At 39.0% G+C, this 22,016-nt stretch overlaps 1 protein-coding gene across 2 annotated transcripts in view; it reads left to right on the top strand.

Moving 5' to 3' along the window:
* Positions 1–9,840: 9,840 nt before the first annotated feature.
* Positions 9,841–22,016, top strand: part of dgkzb (diacylglycerol kinase, zeta b) — a 71,893-nt gene continuing 59,717 nt past the window's right edge. For both annotated transcript variants that reach the window (XM_051952180.1, XM_051952181.1), the window contains exon 1: positions 9,841–10,455. In XM_051952180.1, coding sequence (XP_051808140.1) covers positions 10,274–10,455 — 182 coding nt within the window. In that variant the 5' untranslated portion in view covers positions 9,841–10,273. The remainder of the gene's footprint in view (positions 10,456–22,016) is intronic.

Genomic DNA, 22,016 nt, shown 5'->3' on the forward strand with positions numbered 1-22,016 from the left:
GTCTCTTAGCAGTTGTTTTGTGCCTGTTTGTTGTCTATATTTGTGTCTTTGTGGTTAATTTGTGTCCCTTAGTTGTTCTTTTGTGTCTTTTGTGGTTGCTTTGTGTCCTTTGTTGTCCACATTTGTCTCTATTTGTGATCACTTTGTGTCTCTTTATTGTTATTTTGTGTCCCTTAGTGGTTTTTATGTGTCTTTCATTGTGGTATTTGCCCTATCTTGTTTTTTTGTGTCTTTTTGTGGTGGTTTTGTGACTTTTGTTGTCATTTTGTGTCTTTTTGTTGTCATTTTATGTCTGTGTATTGTTGTTTTGTGTGTCTCTGTGTTCGTTACTTGTCTTTTTATGGCATTTTGCGTCTCTGTTGACATTTTGTGTCCCTTTGTGACTGTTTTGTGCCTCTCCATGGTCAGTTTGTGTCTCTTCATCGTTAACATGTATCTCTGTGATTGTTTTGTGTCTTTTTGTTTTCAGTATGTGTCTCTTTGTGATCATTATGTGTCTTTTTCTGAAGTTGTTTTGTGTCTTTTTATGGTGTTTTGCGTCTCCTTGCTGAAATTTTGCGTCTCTTTGTGGTTGTCACTAGTCTTTTTATGACATTTTGCAATTCTTTGTTGATATTTTGCATGTCTTTGTGTTTGTTTTGTGTCTCTTTGTTGTCATTTTGTAGTCATCATATGTCTCTTTGTGGTTATTTTGTGTGTCTTTGTAGTTGCCATGTGCCTTTGTATGGCATTTTGGGTCTAGTTGTTGTCAGTATGTGTCTTTTTGTGGTCATTTTATGTCTTTGTGTTATTGTTTTGTGTGTCTTTGAAGTTGTCATGTGCCTTTTTAATGAATTTTGTGTCTCTTTGTTGTCAATATGTGTGTCTTTGTGGTTGTTCTGTGTCTGTGTTGGCTGTTCTGGACAATATCTGGCACAAGAATTTCCTTTGGGACTGAAAACTCCTCTTATCTTATCTCAGAGTGTAAAATTGATCTGCTGTTCTTTCTTCTGGTGTCGCAGCAACATGCTGTTGTTTTTGACCAAACCAGAAGAAAAGAAACCTCTCCTGAACATCTAAGAGGCAGCAGGAAAACCGGATATCAGACTTAGAAAGGTTGAGCTGCTCATTTTTGGCCTGCAGCGGCCCGGTGAACGCTCTGGAGACTTAAAGGTTAAAAGCATCTCAGGCTGAGCCGACGCATCACTAACATTCAGTGGAGCTCTGAACTGAGAGCTGAGAGCTGATAGTGTGGCCTCCGCAGAGTTAGATAACAGCAGCCAGCACAGAGGAAGAGGAGCTGCAGGTGAGGAGGAGGAAGAGGAGCTGCAGGTGAGGAGGAAGAGGAGCTGCAGGTGAGGAGGAGGAAGAGGAAACCTGAAGAGCTATAGAGTCCATTTAAACCACAGCAGCGGTTAATCAGGGGAGCTAGTGGACCTGGAGTTGTGGAAAATGGACATTTCTCTAAATGATGTTTGTTTTCAGGACATGCTGCTTCCCATAAAGCAGAGGTGTCAAACTCATTTTAGTTCAGGGGTCACATTCAGCCCAGTTTGATCTGAAGTATGCCAGACCAGTTTTTACTATATGATCAAAACGACAAAAGTCAGATAAAAAAGCAAAAAAAAAAAGCCCTAACAAAAACAAGACAAAATATTGCAAAAATGAGACACAAAATGTCAAAAAAAAAAATGAGACAAACGACACGAAATAAAACAAAGAAAGAGACACAAAATTAGACAAACATGTTACAAAGCAAAACTAGAAAAGCACTCGGAGAGCGCATACCTCCGCCATGCCGTTTGTCTGTCTGTCTGTGTGTGTGTGTGTGTGTGTGTGTGTGTGTGTGTGTGTGTGTGTGTGTGTGTGTGTGTGTGTGTGTGTGTGTGTGTGTGTGTGTGTGTGTTTGTCTGTTAACAGCATAACTCAAAAAGTCATGTCCAATTGAGAGATGGCCTGGTGGCCATCTCTCAATTGTCCTTCAACCTTCAAAAAATTCCTGGATCCAGATGGTGATTCGGATCACCTCCAAAATCTAATCGATTCTTACTGTTGCTCTTCCGAACATCCTGTAAAAATTTGGTGAAAATCCGTCCATGACTTTTTGAGTTATGCTGTTAACAGACAAACAGACACACACACACACACACACACAGACGGACAGACAAACAAACTCCGGTGATTACATAACCTCCTGGCGGAGGTAAAAATGGATAAACGACAAAAACGAGACAAAAACACAAAACAGCACGCAAAACAACGAATAAAGCAAAACACAAAATGACAAAAATAAGACACTGACCCAAGAGCAAACTCAGGACTTTAACACGACTCTCTAGTCTGATATCGTATTATTTGACTTAATTAGCTCACCAACAATAAACCTAAGACTAGCATGCCGAGGCAATTATACCGACTACCTGAACCTGAATCGAATTAGCCTGACTATGAGACCTTAAATTGACCTTTATGGAACCGCTTTAGCCCCAACAGGTGTTTTTCTTTTGGTTTGTTTAAGTCAGGTGTTGGACTTTAAATCACATTTTTCTTTGTGTTTCTTATACAACAGGCCCAAAATAGGCACCTCTGAACAACTCTGAAAAACTGCTGCGTAGGACTAAACACTGCTGATGACACACTACAGTTGTACCGTCCTGTTGATGCTATCGTGTTGTCGTCATCACATCACTAGCAAAATACCACTACCTTTCAAAAGTTTGGGGTCACTTAGAAATGTCCTTATTTTTGAACGAAATTAGGATAACTTTAAATAAATCAGACATTCAGTCTAGACATTGTTAATGTGGTAAATGACTATTCTAGCTGGAAACAGCTGATTTTTAATGGAATATCTCCATAGGGGTACAGAGGAACATTTCCAGCAACCATCACTCCTGTGTTCTAATGCTACATTGTGTTAGCTAATGGTGTTGAAAGGCTCATTGATGACTATAAAACCCTTGTGCAGTTATATTGGCACATGGTTAAAAGTGTGAGTTTTCGTGGAAAATGTGGAATTGCCTGGGTGACCCCAAACTTTTGAATGGTAGGGTTTGTTTTTGAGATCCTCCAGACTGTTCCTGAAGTTTACCCCACAAATATCTACTCTTCATGGTGGTACGAGTTAATGGCTTTCAAAAATTTTCCACTGGTATTGCTCAGATCATGAGGAAGGAACCAGGAAAACCCCCAACTCTGGTTTTATTTACACTTATTTAAATCAGAAATATAATTAAATTACAGCCAATTTGCAGCTTTTTCTAATAAACTGTGTTAAATTGGATGAAATTTGAGTTGAGTGATTTTGCAAGGAACAATAATTTTATCGTTTTCCTCTGCTCACTCGTCCTGACTGACAACTTCCTGTTAGTTCCTGAACCCTTTGCACAGTCCTGGACTATCGTTGCACCTTTCCCTTCTGTTTTTTTTAGCTTCTAGTCCAAATCTCTCCTTACTTTGAGCTAACATCTGTTTGGTTCCACAGAGGACTCTCTCTGGAGTCCCTCAGGCGTCCATCATGGTGTTGAAAGACTAACTGGTGATCAGAAAACCCTTGTGCAGTTCTGTTAGCACATGAATAAAAGTGTGACTTTTCTTGGAAAACATGAAATTGCCCAGGTGATCCCAACCTTTTGAACAGTAGAGTACATTGTTCTACTTCCTGTGTGGTCATAGAACAGAATTACATCAAGTAGCTTCTAGTTGTTGTTGTTTTGGTTCAGTTGGAGTTAGCAAGTCGTTGGAACCTGTTGGGTTCTACAAAACCGGAAGGAAAGATCCTGGAAACATTTAGAACACTTCACATCTGTCCTGAAAGACACTTAATGAAACTGGACGAGAACTTAAGGTGCAATGAGATCCTCCACGACTGAGGAACTGGCTCACCTTTCGAAAAAAAGATGCGTTTAGAGAAACCCCGTGTAACGTTTAGCAAACAGAACATCCCAGATGTGTTTCAAACTCGCTCAGTATTTATGAAAGTGAGTCACAAACCGGCAGATCTTCACGATGAAGCTCATGAGCGGTTTTTATTAGTCTTAAAACACATCTGGGAGGGGAGGAGGATCTTTTTTTAGGGGGAACGAGTGACTCTGAGCAGCCGTCCTCTTGCACCTCTCTTTTAATTGGCTGTCAAAAATAACCTGAGTTCCACCTCGGAGCCGGAGCCCAGGGGACGCCGCCGCCACGTGCTCACGGTGAAGAACTCTGCGTGGGTCTCGGTGCGGCCCGCGACCTCTGCTTCACTGCAGAACCTCGCTGGCGGTGTGGGCCGCTCGGCATCTTTATGTAAAAGCTGCTGTATGTGGGAGGAGGCACATTGCAGAGCAGCGCTTCAGGAATGTGATCCAAGTGAGAGGCAGCAGCAGCAGGAGCAGATCTCCTCATCGCACCGCGTTCACTTTGACTCCTCGGGACCCAAATCCTTCTTCTGTTGTTTGTATTAACCCGCCCAACCCCAGCGCTCACCGCCGGAGGGTTGTTTACCTTTAAAAACACAAGAATGACACCATTTATCTGCCAGAAACTGCACAAACAGAAACCAGATTTTCAGCTTTCACACCTTTCTGGTCCTAATCCTTTGTGGTTCAGGACTGAAAATGAATTAAATCTAAGCTTAAAATCACAATTATTCATTAAAATCACTTTAATTTACAGATCTCAGTTTGAAAAATACCAAAATAATGCATTTTCAGGAACAAAATAATATGAAAAAAATCAATAAATTATACCATTTATCTGCCAGAAACCGCAAAAACAGAAATAATCATCAGATTTTCAACTTAATCCTGCGTGGTTCTATTAGGAAAATGACTGTGTCTAAGCTTAAAATCATGATATACGGGGGGGTCCTCCACTCATGTTGGAGTTCCATTCCTACGGATCGACAAAAGTCGATTTTTGCTGTAAGTCGAAACTCGGGTGAAAATGTAAAGAAAGCTGTTACATGCATCACAATATGATCAGTTCTACATAAAAGTCATAAATACCAATCACTTTCATGCACGTATGAGGTTTGGTATGAGTCATTTTACAAGAACATAACAGAATACGTTGCCCTGCTTTTATTACTTCAGTGTTTTATTATACCTGATTTCATCTCCATGGAGATGGCTTTCCTTTTCTTTGAAGCATCAGAAGAGTCTGACTTACGCTTGAGAGCTGTAATGAAGGGCAAAAAGTTAGTGAATGTAGCACAATCTAAGGTGGTGTACAACCGGAGAATGTAAGCACCTTAGATTGTATTCATCCGCTCCGCTCATCAACTAGTTCCACGTAACCAGTTCCAACGTAACGACAAAACACCATAGATCGAGGACGTCGTAAACCATTATCCTCTGTATTTCACCAAAATCACTTGATTCTACATATGTCAGTTAACAAAAAGTTCAAAATAAAGCATTTTCAGTCACCAGAGGCTATAAAAGTCAAGTCAAAGTTCTTCATATTTCTCGGATTACGAGTGGTACTGCTGCACAGACAATAAAAACATTCAGGGCATAAAACCATAAAACAACAGTACAAGTACAGAATAAAAGTATACAGACAATAAAAACCAACCAAGACAGTAAAAACACAGTCAAACACAGTCAATAGTCACTGTGCAAAGAGAACATCTTTCTACAGATGATGAGCCGAGTAGAGAGAGAAACTCTGGAGAGGTTGTAAACATGGAAACAGTTAAATATTTGATAGAATGTGGAGACAAAACCAGCACAAAGAGACACAAAGCAACATAAATAAGGCACAAAATGACAAAAATGAGAGACAAAGCAACAAAAATGAGAGCTTAAACAACACAAATGTGACATAAAGACACAAAACTGAGACAAGAGGGACTGAGAGGAAATTCAAAGCTACTAGCCTAGCCGCGCTAGACCCATGTTCTGAAGGCACAAGGGTCTAAGACCACTCGACAGGGAGGGAGGCGGGCTAAAAGGTTGTCTATCAAATCACTCTGCAGCAATTGGGTAGGTATACAACCAATCAGCGCAACGAATAGGCTGACGTAGTTCCTAAGAGCACCGGATTGTGACTAAGTCCCATTAGCTTCCCAACCAGCGGAGCCAACTGGTATATTAAGGATTTGCCATATCCCGTCGGCATAAGTCCAAATACGTCTTTCGTCTCAATGAAACACTTCAGTGCCGTCCTTTGTTTATCTTTCAAGTTGAATTTTAGCTTCAAATCTTTAAGTGCTGTGGCCAAAGCCGAGTCGAAAGATAACTGTTTATTGTGCGCTGGTTGTTTCTGTCAGAATCGTCGCGCCTCTGTCGTCTCTTCGTTACGCCCGCCTTCTGACTCTACACTTCATGGTGATTGGTCCGGCCAGTTTTAGGAGAATCCAGCCTCGAGCCTTATGGAGGGTAACTAGACCCACCCTGGCAGAGAATTAAATTCGTTGCTGTGGGTTGTCTAGCGTGGCTTGGCTACAAAGCTACTGCATGAATAAAATAAATGCAGCATGGCTCAGAAACAGTGAACAGAGGAGCAAGTTGTTGGAAGATATATTCAGCATGGAGAAACACCTTTCTACTGACAATGAACAAAGTACTTGTAACTCAAAGCTGACCAAAATGATAAAATATATGTCCAAAATGACTTCAAAATTATCATTTTAAACTCATTTTGAGCAATTTTAAATAAATTTAAATTAATTTTTAGTATTTTTAAAGTTATTATGGACAATTCTGGATTTAGTTTGGACAAGTTTTAAGTCAATTTGGAGAATTTTATGTGACTTTGATGGAGTTTTAAGTAATTTTGGACAAATTTTTCATTGAATTTTGGAAATTTTCTGTTACGTTGGCAAGTTTCAAATCATTTTGGATGATTTTAGATTTAGAAAAGCACAGTGGATGAATAAAATAAATGCAGCATGGCTCAGAAACAGTAAGTTGTTGGAAGATACATTCAGCATGGTGAAACACTTTTCTACTGATCATAAGCAGAGTAGAGAGAGTTTGTAGAGGCTGGAAACATGGAAACAGTTAAATATCGATAGAATGCGTTGACAAAACCACCACAAAGAGACACAAAATGACATAAAATGAAGACAAAACGACAAAAACAAGAGACAAAGCAACAAAAACGAGACATAACAAGACACAATAAACAAAAAACTAGAAATAAAACAACACAAATGTGACAAAAAGACACGAAACTGAGACAACAAGAGAGACTGAGAGGAAATTCAAAGCTACTGGATGAATAAATAAATACAGCATGGCTCAGAAACAGTGAACAGAGGAGCATTCTGTTGGAGATACATTCAGCATGGAGAAACACCTTTCTATTGATGATAAAGAACAGAGTAGAGAGAGTGGTTGTAATGTAACTTAAATATGTTAAAGTAAGTTCTCTCTGCTTCTTCATGGTTATTCTGGTGCGATAGAGGTGAAGGACTTTAGATTGCAGTAAAAAAGGAAACAACAATGAGTAAAAATGGACTCAAAATCATCCAGAAATACTTTGAATTTTTCATATTTTCTTGTATTATTTATGTGATATTCATTGTTACTGTTGCATGGTGTTTGTGCAGACTGCTCTATATACTGTAGTTAAAGTATAGAATAGAATAAATAATACTGGACATATACTTGTGTGTTTTTTCTGTCACAGCTCCTCTGATCTCTGAGGTCAGTTCTTCACTCGGTTTCTTCTGTGACCTAAATGTCGTCGTCTGTCAGAATCTGCATGACTTTGAACCCTCCAACTGTCGCTGCTTCAAATGCGGCACAAAACTAAACCAGTTCACAGATTTCAGACATTTTCTGATCTTTAACTTGTAAATTTAGCTCCAAATCTGACCTGAATTTTGCTTAAAAACAGATCATAGCATCATAGAAACTGTGATGTGTCTGTCAGGAAATAAATCTGGGCTTTTAATATCGCAATTAAAAATTCACCAAAAATACAAAGTTTGCTCAAACTGGATTCCTTAAAAAACAAAAAAGTCTGCACCCTTTGACACAATCAGTTCACCATTAGTGACTCAGCTGTGACCAACATTTACGAGATAATAATTCAGAGAGTTCTCAGGTGAATTGCAGGAAGTAATGACGCATACTGAGACACACTGAGTGTGACTATAACAGCAGATGATACGATAACAAGAGTCGTTATTGTCATTTTTAGACGATATCTTAAAACCAAAATGTTGCTGACAGTCCCAGTCACACTTTCAAACATTGATGGGAACAATTCAGAAAAAGACACATCACAGGACTTTTCAAGGAAACTGATTAACCCTTTGACCTCACCAGCAAGGTTGAAATGTATGTTATCTGTAAGAACATGGGGAAAACGTTCTTCCATTGTTACCATGAAATACTGAACATCGAAGAGAGTTCTATGACATATTCTGTCAAGAACCTTCCCAAAATGTACTCAGAACCTTGCAGCCAAGATGTTCCGCCTTTGTCATTGCATTGCAGTACAGGAACGTCCTATAGAGAACGTTCTGTCATCTGAGTCTTCGTTAACATCTAGAAAACATTAAATGAATGTTGATTTACAGACGTTCTAACTTTAATATGGAAATGTCTTATAGAAGAACATTCTATGATATAGTCCCTCAACAAAAAGGCAAAATATTCTGCCTTTAATAGATCACATTACAGGAACGTGCTATAGAGAACGTTCTGTCGTCTGAAGTCTAAATAACATCCTGAAAACAATACATAAATGTTGGTTTACAAATGTTTTTCCTTTGTTATCATGGAACATTGAGCATCAAAGAATGTTCTATGACGTGTTCCATCAAGAACCTTCCCAAAACATCTTCGGAACCTTGCAGCCAAGATGTTGCACCTTTGTTAATATATCACATTACAGGAACATTTTATAAAGAACGTTCTGTCATCTGAAGTCTCAATAAAATCTGGAAAACATTTTTTGAATGTTGGTTTATGAACATTTTTCCTTGGTTTTTATGGAATATGTAAAGACCTAAGAGTGTTCTATGATGTGTTCCGTCAAGAACCTTCCCAAAACATCCTCAGAACATTGCAGCCAGAATGTTGCACCTTTGTTAATATTCATATTCTATCATCTGAGGACTCAATAACATCTGGAAAACATTAAATAAATATTGGTTTATGAATGTCTGTTTCTGTTATCATGGAACATCGAAGAATGTTCTACTATGTGTTCCATCAAGAACCTTCCCAAAACATCCTCAGAACACTGCAGCCAGAATGTTCCACCTTTGTTAACATATTACATTACCAGAATGTCTTAGAAAGAATGTTCTGTCATCTGAGGCCTCAGTAACATCTGGAAAACATTAAATAAATATTGGTTTACAAACGTTCTCTCTTTATTGTCATGGAACATATAAAGATCAAAGAGTGTTCTATGATTTGCTCCCTTAGGAACCTTCCCAAAACATCCTCACAACATTGCAAGCGCACCTTTGTTAATATAAAAATTACTGTAGCATTTTTAAAAAAATACTACTTCCAGGTGGTGGCAACATTTACTTGTTTATATTTTTAATTTAATGATCTTTTTTTTCCATTTTTTATTGATTAATTGCATTTTATTTGTTGTGGTTTTCCTGTTTCCGGATTGTTTTGCGGTGAAAACAGACGTCACAGTGAATAAAAACGTGTCAGCAGCAACAACAAAAAAACGCTCAGAAAGTGCAGTTTTGGGCTTCAGAGGGTTAAAAACCAGAAGAAGCTGCTGCTGCTGCTGGAGGAGAAAATGAGTTCATTTCCTCATGTGTCTGTTTTTAGTCGCTGCACAGACTCCGAACTACCGACAGGTGGCTCTTACCTCAGCGCTCTCAGCCAATCAGAAGCCTAGGAGCCCGGCGGGGGGCGGGGCGAAGGAAACGGGCTGAGAGCGGAGATAAAAAGTAAAGAAGAGAAGAGATCAGAGCGGAGAACAGCAGAGGAGCAGCAACAGGTCCACAGGCAGGAGGAGCAGGACGGGACGGAGCCGCTCCAAACTTCTGGACCCGGAGCGGAGTTCAGGCGGAGCGGGGAGCTCAGAGGCTGCAGGCTGGGAGGCGAAGAGGAGGCAGGAAGGAAGCCTCTCACCCCACCTCCGGCCCCGGCCTCCTTCCTACCCCGGGCCGAGAGCACGCTCCTCTTCCTGGTGTGAGGTGAAGAGAAGCTGCGGGGAAGAGCGCTGAAAGTTGAGAGAGGAGGAGGAGGAGGAGGAGGAAGAGGAGGAGGAGGATGGTGGTGGAGGGAGAGAACAGCCGCCGGAGCTCCGCGATGACCCCGCAGCAGCAGCAGCAGCAGCAGCAGCAGCTCCGCCTGTGAGAGGAGCCACCCAGGCGGCCATGGAGCAGCGGGAGGAGCCGCAGCCCGAGCAGCTGGACGGAGCGGAGGAGTCCAGCTCCACGTCCACCTCCACGTCGTCCCCCTCGCCCTCCAACACGCAGCCGCCCCCGGAGACACCCGCGGCCCCCCGCTGCCAGCACAACAGCAGGACCTTCACCGGCCTCCGGATCTTCGGCAGGAGGTGAGTCCGCTTCACCTGCACACACCTGGAGACACTCACCTGAAGACACACACACACCTGAAGACACACACACCTGAAGACACACACACCTGGAGACACACACCTGAAGACACACACACCTGGAGACACACACTTGAAGACTCACACACACCTGGACACATGCCTATGGGCACACACACCTGGAGACACACACTTGGACACATGTGGACGCACACTTGGACACATGCATGTGGACACACACATCTGGAAGCACTAACTAGGACACAGACACACCTGCACACACATGGACACACTTGGACACACACTTACCAGGTCACACACACATCTGGACACACACACACACCTGTACACACTTGGACACTTGGACTCAAATATACACTCTCTCACAGGACACACACTCAACTACACACACTCACCTGTACTGAGCTGCAGGTAAATCTCTGTTCAGGTAAACTCTTTGCAGAAGAATTGAATCTTTGTAGTAAAAACTCGACTACGACTAATAAAAGCAAATAAATGTCTGACTTTTCCAAACTCAAAGCTGCAGGAAGAAACCAGTGAAACTTTACTACACTGTAAAAAAAACAATGAAAATTTGACATCAAGGTTGTCAGAAAAAAATAAAACTTGGTGGAATAATGTAATGTTCACAAACTGTAAAATATCTTAAAAGATAATGATTGTAATTCAGTAGTCAAACACTGTAAAAGAACAAATGATCAATTATAAAAATACAGGTTTTTACAGTTACAGTTTTTTACAGTAAACAGGTAAATTAATATTTCATTGTCCATGATTTAAATAAATATTAAGTTTAAATCAAATATTTACCACTTTTCAATTCCTAATATACATTTTTTCTTTCTAATAAGGAAAACATCTGTAAAATAAGATTTTTTTCTCATTTAAATACAGCAAAAACAGGAATTTTCCAGTACAAAAACAATTACTGTTTGTAAAAAAGTCATTATATTTTATCGTTTCATTTGATATTATTAGCACTTCAGCAAAACAGGAAAAATCTGTAAAACCTATACATTATTTACCTTTTTTATTATTAATATACACGGTTTCTTATTCAATAAATATAAATACCTCAAATAGAGGATAAGTATAAAAAACACAAACAATGATGGTAAACATTCAACATTAAAACTGCAACAAAAATCAATACACCATCAAACAAATCTGTATTATTTAACTTTTTTTTTCTTGCAACAATTCACTGTAATTTTACCTGTTTATAAGTTTTGTTAAATTACAGATGATTTGTAGTAGAATTCGGAATAAAGAATTATTTTACATGTTATCCATGAAAAAACACAGACCAGAACTGTGCATGACGCCCACGTCAAAAAGCACATATTTTTCTTTATTTCACACAAAAAATTCTGTGTATTAGGACTCAAAAATGGTGAACAATCTTTCTGTTGTAAATTTACATTTACAGATATTTTTTTCGAATTTGTGTAAAATACAGATAAATTTGTATGGTCACTGTGAGATGTGAATATAATAAATATAAATAAGTATATATAAATATACAAATATAGTTATATACATGAAATTAAACTGAACTATTGAAGAAAAATAAAAAATATGTATATTGGCTATAAAAAACAAGGCAAAACGGTCCATAAGTTTTGCATTAACCCTTTACATTCTTACATTTTTACATCCTGTAGTGCAATTATTTGGAGTATTTTTATTTGCTTTACGTCAATATAATGCTTGTATCCCAAGTTTTAATAATATATATTGACTTGTGTCTTCACTACTACAATAAATTGCTTTAAAGTGCAATAAACCTAAAAAAAGATTATTTTTTTCACATGTTTCAAAATCCAGAAATGTCATCGCTGTATCCCTCACATTTGTAAATGTAGAAAAGTTGCACAGTTTCCTGTAGTGTCGTTTATAAAGATTCTCGTTATGATTCGTTCACGAAAAAGTGCTCTGAGTCCTGGTGAATGCGTGAAATATGAGCAGAACTCCTCAGATTTTATATGCAAAAACATAGATCGGTCAATCTTAAATGGTTTTAAATGTACCACCAACCAATCATAAATCCCTACGCAGGGCTCTATTGGGATAAAAATCTGCATTTTTTCAAGTTGTAGTTTGTTATTTTACACCGTGTGACTGTAAATTAAGCAGTTTTACTGGTAAAATCAGCTAAAAATATAATTACTATAGAGATATTTGCCCGTGCTTTCACTGTTTTTGAACGTAGTTTTCACATTTTCCTCTTTTTTTTGTACAAGATTTGTTTTTACAGTGTACTTCAGTGGCTGATTCTTTGTTCGCCACACATTAATGCTAAACATAGAATAGAAGAGGTTTATTGTATCATAAATGGGGGCATGACGGAAATACAAATAGCTGCCACTGGACGGAGCACTGATAAGAAGCTACAGGAAATAACAACAATGAATAATAAAATCAAATGCACATGTAAAACAGGACTATATTAAGAATGACAACATCTGCAAAGGAGGCAAGATGAGTGCAACACCGTGTGGGAGGTCAATGAAATGTAATAAGGTGGAATCATTCTGGGCAGATTGGACGTAAGCAGCATTAGAACCGTTAAATGTGACACTGTGTGTTATTGTGTTGAGATCAGGTGTCTGAATGACCGTGGGAAAAAGCAGTTTCTCGTCCTGTCGGTCCTGCATTTTAAGGATCTGGGACTCAACAACCAAAAAAATAATATTTAGCTGCTTAATTCTAACTCAGAGCTGCACATTAGAGCTGTAAAACCACATTTTATTAATTTAAATGTTTGTTTAGGTCCGACACCATCTGATACTCAAGGAGAATTCAGTTAAAGTTGTCATTTTTAGTAGGGCTGAACGATTTGGGAAAATAATCTAATTGCAATTTTTTTTTCCCCAAATATTGCGATTGCGATTTAAAATGCGATTTTATTATTTTATCTTCTTTTTTCCAGCAAAAAGCCAAAAATGTTTGTTTTAAATATGACCAACACAACATGAAATCCATTTAGTGTAAAATGTTCTTTCCATTTGTTTGAATAAAATTCTAAGATGTACGACTTTAAATAAATGGGATTTTTATTTAAATGCTCAAAGAAACATAAGAACAAGCACTTTGTAAAAACTGTGCAAAATTTACCAACTTAACAAAAAAAATATAAAATAATAGGGCATCTTACTGCTCCTAAATCAGTAACATTTCACACAACTGAAGCATAGAATTTGACTCTATTCGAAAATATTTTGTAGAATCAGAATAAAGTTATAAACTAGAAAAGCACTCGGAGAGCGCATACCTCCGCCATGCCGTTTGTCTGTCTGTCCGTCTGTCTGTCCGTCTGTGTGTGTGTGTGTGTGTGTCTCTCTGTTTGTCTGTTAACAGCATAACTCAAAAAGTCATGGACGGATTTTAACCAAATTTTTACAGGATGTCCCGTCTCTGTCCAATTGAGAGATGGCCGCCTTGACACTCTGTCATCTTTGAGGGCATTTTCGACCTTCAAAAAATTCCTGGATCCAGACGGTGATTCGGATCACCTCCAAAATCTAATCGATTCTTACTCTTGCTCTTCCGGACATCCTGTAAAAATTTGGTGAAAATCCGTCCATGACTTTTTGAGTTATGCTGTTAACACACACACACACACACACACACACACACACACACACACACACACACACACACACACACACACACACACACACACACACATACACACACACACACACACACAGACGGACAGACAGACAAACTCCGGTGATTACATAGGTAATCATAGAGGTAATAAAAAACAAATGCAAAAAAAAATAAACCAATTTGAATATTATTATAAATATCAACCTTACTTTTCAAAAGAACATTACAATACCACACAACACAGACTAAACTTCACACTGAGCATGGCACTGCCAGCCACAATGATTCAACAGTGTTCTTCTCGTGGCTCACAGGTTTTTTGCTAAGAAAATCAGCATATTTACTTTGGCTGGCTTCAAAGATGAGCGAGTGCAAGTGACAATATTCCCTCCTGTACTAAAGAGATGCTCTGAGGGAGCGCTTGTGGCAGGTATGCAGAGATACTTGCGTTCCATGGTGCACAGTTGTGGGAAACTGATCTTGAGTACCCTCCACCAAGCCAGGGGATCATCCTCTCCATCAATGGTAGGAGTCATCAAATAGCTGCTGATCTCTGCCTCTGCGATGTCCTCAGGTTTTGCAGGCAAAGGGGAGGGTGCACTGCTTTTGAAAAAACTGCCTAGAGACCTCTTCACCTTCTCCCCGACAGGCTGGGCACTTTCAGGCACCTGAGCTGGTTCGGTACGAGACCTCTTCTCCTAATAGATGATAAAAACAGCTATTAGTTTTCCAGTTAGATTTTACAGAAACATTTTTGTGAAATATATAATTATAATTTACCTGATGATATGTACGTTTAGCCCCGTCTACCATCTCATTCTTCAGTCTGGTTTTGATGACAGGGATGTTGTCAGAGCTGATGCATTTTGTTTTGAACCTTGGGTCCAGGAAACAGGCAACATCCATGAGCTCCTGGATGTCTGGTTCTCCATATTTCCTGTTGAGATATGCCAGGACTTTGTTTTTGATTGACTTTGTCAGATCAGTGTCCTCAACATCTTCAGCCAGGACTGAAGTGGCAAAAAGGTGGAGCACTGGCTTGAGGTAGGAGATACTCACATACTCCTCTCCAGAAAGAGCATCGGTGAATTCAAGTAGAGCATGCAGTGCCCTGTGGATTGACTCCAACACATCTATGTCTTGCCAAGTTGGGATGAGGGAGTGTGCGTATCGATCACCGGACAATACCTGGGAGATGGCTTCCCAGATAGCAAACTATGGGTGAATCAATGTTGAATCTATGTTGAGACCTAACGTCGAAATTATACAGAGAGCGCAAGGTTGATAAAATGTTCAGCCAACGTTTGCTTTTCAACCATAAATCACACTTTACCCAGATAGCAAAAGATGTTAAATCAATGTTGAATTAGGGTTAAGAAGGTTGAATTTTGGTTACGGTTGAAGACTGATGGTTGGATCAACGTTGATTCAACAACATTTTGTCAACATTGAAGTTTGTGTTTAAAAGATACCATTGAATCTACATTGTATTTTGGTTTAATTAAAATGTTTGACAGGTCAATGTTTAATTAATGTTGAATCTATGTTTGCAAACATGTAATCTATGTAAGCAAACGTTGACTCAACATTTTATCAACCTTGCGCTTTCTGTATAATTTCGATGTTAGGTCTCAACATAGATTCAACATTGATTCACCCATAGTTTGCTATCTGGGTTGGCCTGTTCAAGTACTCTGGCAATCATCAGTTCTTTAGATCCCCGTCTTGGTGGACACTCAGTGATGAGGTTGTGCTCAGGAAGCTTGAGGCTCCTCTGTGCCTCTGTCAGGGCAGCCTTTTTTTTCCAACTGTGGGAAAAGTGCCCCACCAGCGTCCTGCACTGTGCTGTTGTCCTTGACACTCTGTCATCTTTGAGTGCATTTTCTGAAAGAAATTAAAAAAAAAAAAGCTGTATAATTTGAGTTTTGTGATACAAGGCTATGAGTCATCATTGCACTCTGATATAATTCTCTGTCATTCTGAAATACATCCACACTACTGTCCTCTTTCAAAACAAATAAAAGGAGAAATGCAGGTGGGCACCACATACAGACACATGAGCACTTAAAATCAATACACATTTCAATTAACATAAGGAGTGGGAGAAAGTATGAATTTAATCACTTTTCAGAAAAGTGCATTATGAATAAAAATGTGTATTATTATTATTAGGCTGTCTGAATACTAATCAACACATTCGATTTTTTATACTTAGGCATACATTAATTACTTTAAATTAGTGCATTCCTCTCCCTTTTACACACACACACACACTCGAATGACAACTTACCGATGGCCAGATGTAATCTGTGCCCAAAACACTGGAGCCTCATCCACTCATTCAGCCGTGCAGCCAGCACCATATCTGATGCGTTGTCCGTAGTGATGCAGACTTTTCTCTCCTCCGGGAGATCCCAGCTGGCAAGCCCCTCTCTCAGGCCGGCTGCAATATTTTCCCCGGTGTGGTCGTCTGGGAAGTAGGTGACTTGTAGGCAGCGAGCTTTGAGGGTGAAATCATCTTTGATAAAATGTACTGTAAGACTCTGGTAAGGCTCAGCTGTGCGGCTTGACCACAAATCGGTTGTTGCAGCAAAAAAGTCCACAGTTTTAAGCTCCGCAGCGACTTTATCTTTGTAAAGCTCTGGTATGGCAGTCTGACTAAAGTATGTACGGGAGGGTATCCTGTACCGTTTATCCAGGGTGTTTATCAAACCCAGGCTTGGTCACCGCGCTGAGAGGTGCCATGTCTTTAGCCATGAAGTGAGTGATTGCCCGTGTGATTTCCCCGTGTCGCTTTGAAGTGCGCTCATACGGAGTAACGCTCTCAAACATCTGGGGGAGTGATTCCTGTCTGGTGCCTGGCGTAACGGTACTTCAGCTCAGCATTTTCGCTTTGCAGGCATCATAAGAGGCACAGTGATATTTTTTCAAGTGTTGGAACAAATTTGTTGTGTTACCTCTAGTTGTGGCAATGGTGGCAGGACACGCTCTGCACAACACTCGACTTTGCGCTGCATCATCTTTTTTAAATTCGAAATAATCCCACACAACTGATGTGCTGTGCCTCTTCGGGACTAATGTCTCAGTAGTTTCTGAGGACCAGAGGCCATTGCGCAGTAGGTTAAGGCAAAGGGCAGTGGATGTTGGTGAATCCGTCACAGCTCCTCTCACATTTGTTTGTGTCACGTGACCACATTTTAATCGCGCACGTTGCGATTAGCAAATCGCGTTTTATCATATCGCAATATTATTGCAAATGCAATTAATCGTTCAGCCCTAATTTTTAGTGTAGTAAATTTATTTTCTCCGGCTTTTTGTTCACACAAAATGAAACGTTTGATGAATTTCTAAAACATTGTGATGATCTTTTTCAGCTGTCTGATGGTTTATGAGTATATTTTCAGCAGTATTTACCTCCTAATAATGATTTAGAACCAGATTTTGTTGTGTTTTAGCATTTCTAAGCCTCTAAACACAAGTTTGACAGGAGAAAACGGCTCGATCGATGCTGTGAGGAGAAGCCGTAGTAGAAAGCAGCTGAACACCCTGCCTTCAGGCTCTGTGTTTCATTCATTGATTCAGAGTTCCTGAACCTGCTGCTCTTCACGCCTTGAACAGGAAGGATGTGAAGCTTCATACGGCAGCTAGAAAACTCTGCTCTGGAGTGTCTTTACGTTATTTCTGCACATTTAACGACACGGTGGAGCTCCTACAAATGCTGTCAGCTGGAGTGTGAACCTCAAATCAAGCAGCCAAACAAAAAAGAGACTCTAGAAATGAAGTTTTAAGCTGCTTTTATGTATTTTTTTTCTGTGTAAAGGACATTTTCGTAGAAGAGAAATGGCAGAGCTTCCTGTGGGTGTTTCAGCTTCTTAAATGAGTAAATCTGCTGATTTTCTTTGTCTAAAAAGGAACTGAACAGAATATTTAGAGCGTTGGTCAGACAGAACAAGACATTCTCTAAGTCATCTCAGCTTCTGGAGTATTTTAAAGGTCATTTTTCTGCATTTTACAGCTGCTTTTCTATGGATTTTTTTCTGTGTGAAGGACATTTTCATAGAGGAGAGCACATAAATGGCAGAGCTTCTTTGAAAATTTACCAACAATAAGGTTGTTTCTGGTTCTTAAATGTGCAAATTTGCTGCTTTTCTTTTTCTACGGTTGACTGAGCAATGATTTTGCGTACTGGTTGGACAAAACAAAACATTCTCAGAGTAATTTTCAGTTAATTTTTAATTGTCTTCAATTGATTAAAGTAGAAGAAAGAATCAGCAGATGAATCGAGGACAAAATGAATAATTTCCACCAAAATCCGTTCATATTTCTTCATGTTTGTATTATGACTATAGAAATAAAGTCATTTTTTGGTTGCGTTAAGCTGCTTTTTTCTGTCTTTATTCTGTGTAAAGAGCATTTTATTGGAGGAAACAGAAATGGCAGAGCTTTTTGTGGTTGTTTCAGCTTCTTAAATGAGTAAATCTGCTGCTTTTCTTTGTCTAAAAAGGAACTGAACAGAATATTTGGAGTGTTGTCAGACAAATAAGACATTCTCAAAGTCAGTTCAGGTTCTGGGGTATTTTAGTGGAATGAAATGAATCATCAGTTGCACCAAATTTCCTTCGTATTTCTGCAGATTCAGTAATACTGTGGAGCTCATACAGATGTTGTCAGCTGGAATTTGACCATCCTGAAGTCAAATCGCTGGATAAAAATGTGGATTTTCTGAATAGACTTCTGGTGATGAGTTGACCTGGTATGAAATTTACCTGGAAAATGCAGTTTTCTTTCTTTGCGTGACTGTTGTCTGTTGTTGATTTGTGGCTGTTTTTAGCGTTTTTGTAGTTTGACCATCTGAAGCAGAAAATTTTAAGTGAAGATGAACTGAATCTTCGATCTTGTACATTTCCTTGAATGTTGTTTTGGAGTTTTTCACTGTTTTCTGATCAAACTCCCTTCATATTTTTTCCATTTTGTAGTTTAACCACGTCAAAATGTACAAAATCTTCAATATTTTTCCTTTTTCTGGAATGCTGTGATAAACTTCCTTCACAGTTTTCTGATGCTTTGTAAATCTAGAACAAGAACGATCATTAGTTGTAGCCCTATACCAGAGTCCATTCATACTTTTGCCATTTGAAGCCTCTAAACCAGCAGTGATGTTGTGGCACTCTTACAGATGTTTACAGCTGGACTTCTATTCTAAACTGAATATAATCTGATATTCGTTGAAGCGATCTCAGATTTTGGAGCCTCGATGTCGACTTCAGGCTCAGAGTCGAAAGTGAAACCTGCCGTTTTCCGTCACGTCTCGTGTCTGAGGTTTTCTCAGGAAGACAGATGTCAGAGTTTCCTCCTGCAGAGCTTCTTGTGATGCCTTCGGATTCTCAGACTTCATCTCCGCCTTTCTGGGTCTCATGTGGGAGGAAACTGAATTCCTCTGAGTTCCGTTTTGACCAATCGAGATGTTTGATGAATCTGCTTTTGGATTGGATGATAATTTATAAAAGAAAGCAATGAATTTTCAATCCAGCATCCTTCAGCTCCAGGGTCCCTTCACATTTTAACCGTTTTTGCAGTTTAATCCTCAACATTAAATCGTGAAGATCTGAATGTTTTATCTGCACAGTGGAGCTCATTTATCCAGAGATCTTGAACCAGATGTTGCAGATGTTGTCTGCAGGAGTTCAACCTTCAGATCAAAGAGCCGTTTTTGGTGTTTGGGATCTCTTTTATTTTTAAACTTTAGTTTCAACTTAAACAACAAAAATCTGACTGGAGTCTGGTACCGGGGCTGCATTGGAAATATTCTGATTATATGGGAGGTTTATGAGAGATCTGTGGCTCTTTCTGTCTTGTTTTCACTGGCAGGTTTCACTATCGTTTTGAGTTGTTTGTCTATATTAAGATCAGATTAGTTTAGTGTTGAACTCCAGCTGTAAACATCTGTTTGAGCCCCACAGAGTCGCTGATGCTTTAGGGGTTTAAACCTGCAGAAATATGAAGGAAGTCTGGAGCAGAGCTGCAGATAAGCTGTTTTGTTTTTTGTTCGCGATGAAGCATTTAGTCACATTTTGAATTTAACAGAGTATTATAAGGTACTTTTACTTCACTAAATGGTCTGATCCCTGCATTTTACGTGACTTTGGCTGCCGAACTCGACTGTTACATGTTGTAATGTGTTACAATATGCTTTTTAGTACTTAGAGTGAAGTAAACAAGTATTTTAAGGTACTTTTACTTCATAAAACAATCAGAATACCGTGTTTTAATATTATGAAAGGCAGTATTCTGCTGCTGATCTTGACTATTTTCTAGTTTGTAATGTTGATGCTGAAGCAAAATATTATGTTTTTTTAGTACTTGTAGTGAAGTAAAGTATCTAAATACTTCTTCAACTGTTGTGTATTTTTACTTATCAGACTCGTCTTCCTTCTTGTGGACTTTTACTGCTTATAGTTTTCTTACATGGAGCTGAATACATCATATTTTGAATCTAACAGAGTATTTTAAGGTACTTTTACTTCATTAAACGGTCTGAATAGTACACTTTACCTGTTTTTTTAGTACTTGTGAAATAAACGAGCATTTTAAGGTACTTTTACTTCATTAAACGGTCTGAATAGTACACTTTACCTGTTTTTTTAGTACTTGTGAAATAAACGAGCATTTTAAGGTACTTTTACTTCATTAAACGGTCTGAATAGTACACTTTACCTGTTTTTTTAGTACTTGTGAAATAAACGAGCATTTTAAGGTACTTTTACTTCATTAAACGGTCTGAATAGTACACTTTACCTGTTTTTTTAGTACTTGTGAAATAAACGAGCATTTTAAGGTACTTTTACGTCATTAAACGGTCTGAATAGTACACTTTACCTGTTTTTTTAGTACTTGTGAAATAAACGAGCATTTTAAGGTACTTTTACTTCATTAAACGGTCTGAATAGTACACTTTACCTGTTTTTTTTAGTACTTGTTGTGAAATAAACGAGCATTTTAAGGTACTTTTACTTCATTAAACCATCAGAATACTGTGTTTTACGGGGCTTTGGCTGCTGAACTCGACTATTTCACAGATAGTAATGTGTTATAACATGTTTTTTAGTGCATCTTCCACAGCTGTGTATTTTCCATCTTGTGTACGTTTAAAATGCTGTTAAGGTACTTTTACTTCATTAAATGATCAGTAAATTTGCTACCTCCAGGTTGGAGCTGATCTCTGCTCTCAGGTTCTGGTTTTAATTCGGTCCCAACGTGTTTGTTTTGACGTCCTGCAGCAGATTTACATGATCTGATCTGATTAAAAGCTGCTGCTGCTGTGGAGGATAAATACCACGATAAAAAACTGTGGAAACTGATTTCTGCCAGTAAAAGACATTAAGAATCAAAGTTTGTTATATTTTTAAAAACATCTCATAATGAGGCTCAAAGCTGAGATAAAAAGTTAAAATTTTGTGATTAAAATGCACAATTAAGAGCTTAAAAGCCAAAATTTTGGCTTCTTATCAAATTTATTCCACATAAATCAACTTTAATTATCAATTTAGGTAGGGCTGGACCCGAATATCCCGAATATCCGTTCGCTACGGCGGTATCCGGATTTTAATTTTGGTATCCGAATATTCGCCCCCCCTCCCTCCCCAGTCGGACATTACCGGGCGGCACTAATATTCTGCGTTACTGTCTTCCCTCCGCCTTCAGCCCACATTGGCTCATATCGGCTCACATCGTCATGTGATCACATAAACATATACACATATGTCTATGTGATCACTCCTTCCTTCCCCTCAGACAAAAATATTCGGAGCTCGTCTCTTCCCTTCGCCTTCGGCCCACTTCGGCTCATCCCGCCGTGTTCGGCTCATCTCGGCTCATCTCGGCTCATCTCGGCTCATCTCGGCTCCTCCATTTGTGTTTGTTACCAC

The sequence above is a fragment of the Acanthochromis polyacanthus genome, chromosome 8, assembly GCF_021347895.1.
Source record: "Acanthochromis polyacanthus isolate Apoly-LR-REF ecotype Palm Island chromosome 8, KAUST_Apoly_ChrSc, whole genome shotgun sequence".
NCBI lineage: Eukaryota > Metazoa > Chordata > Actinopteri > Pomacentridae > Acanthochromis > Acanthochromis polyacanthus.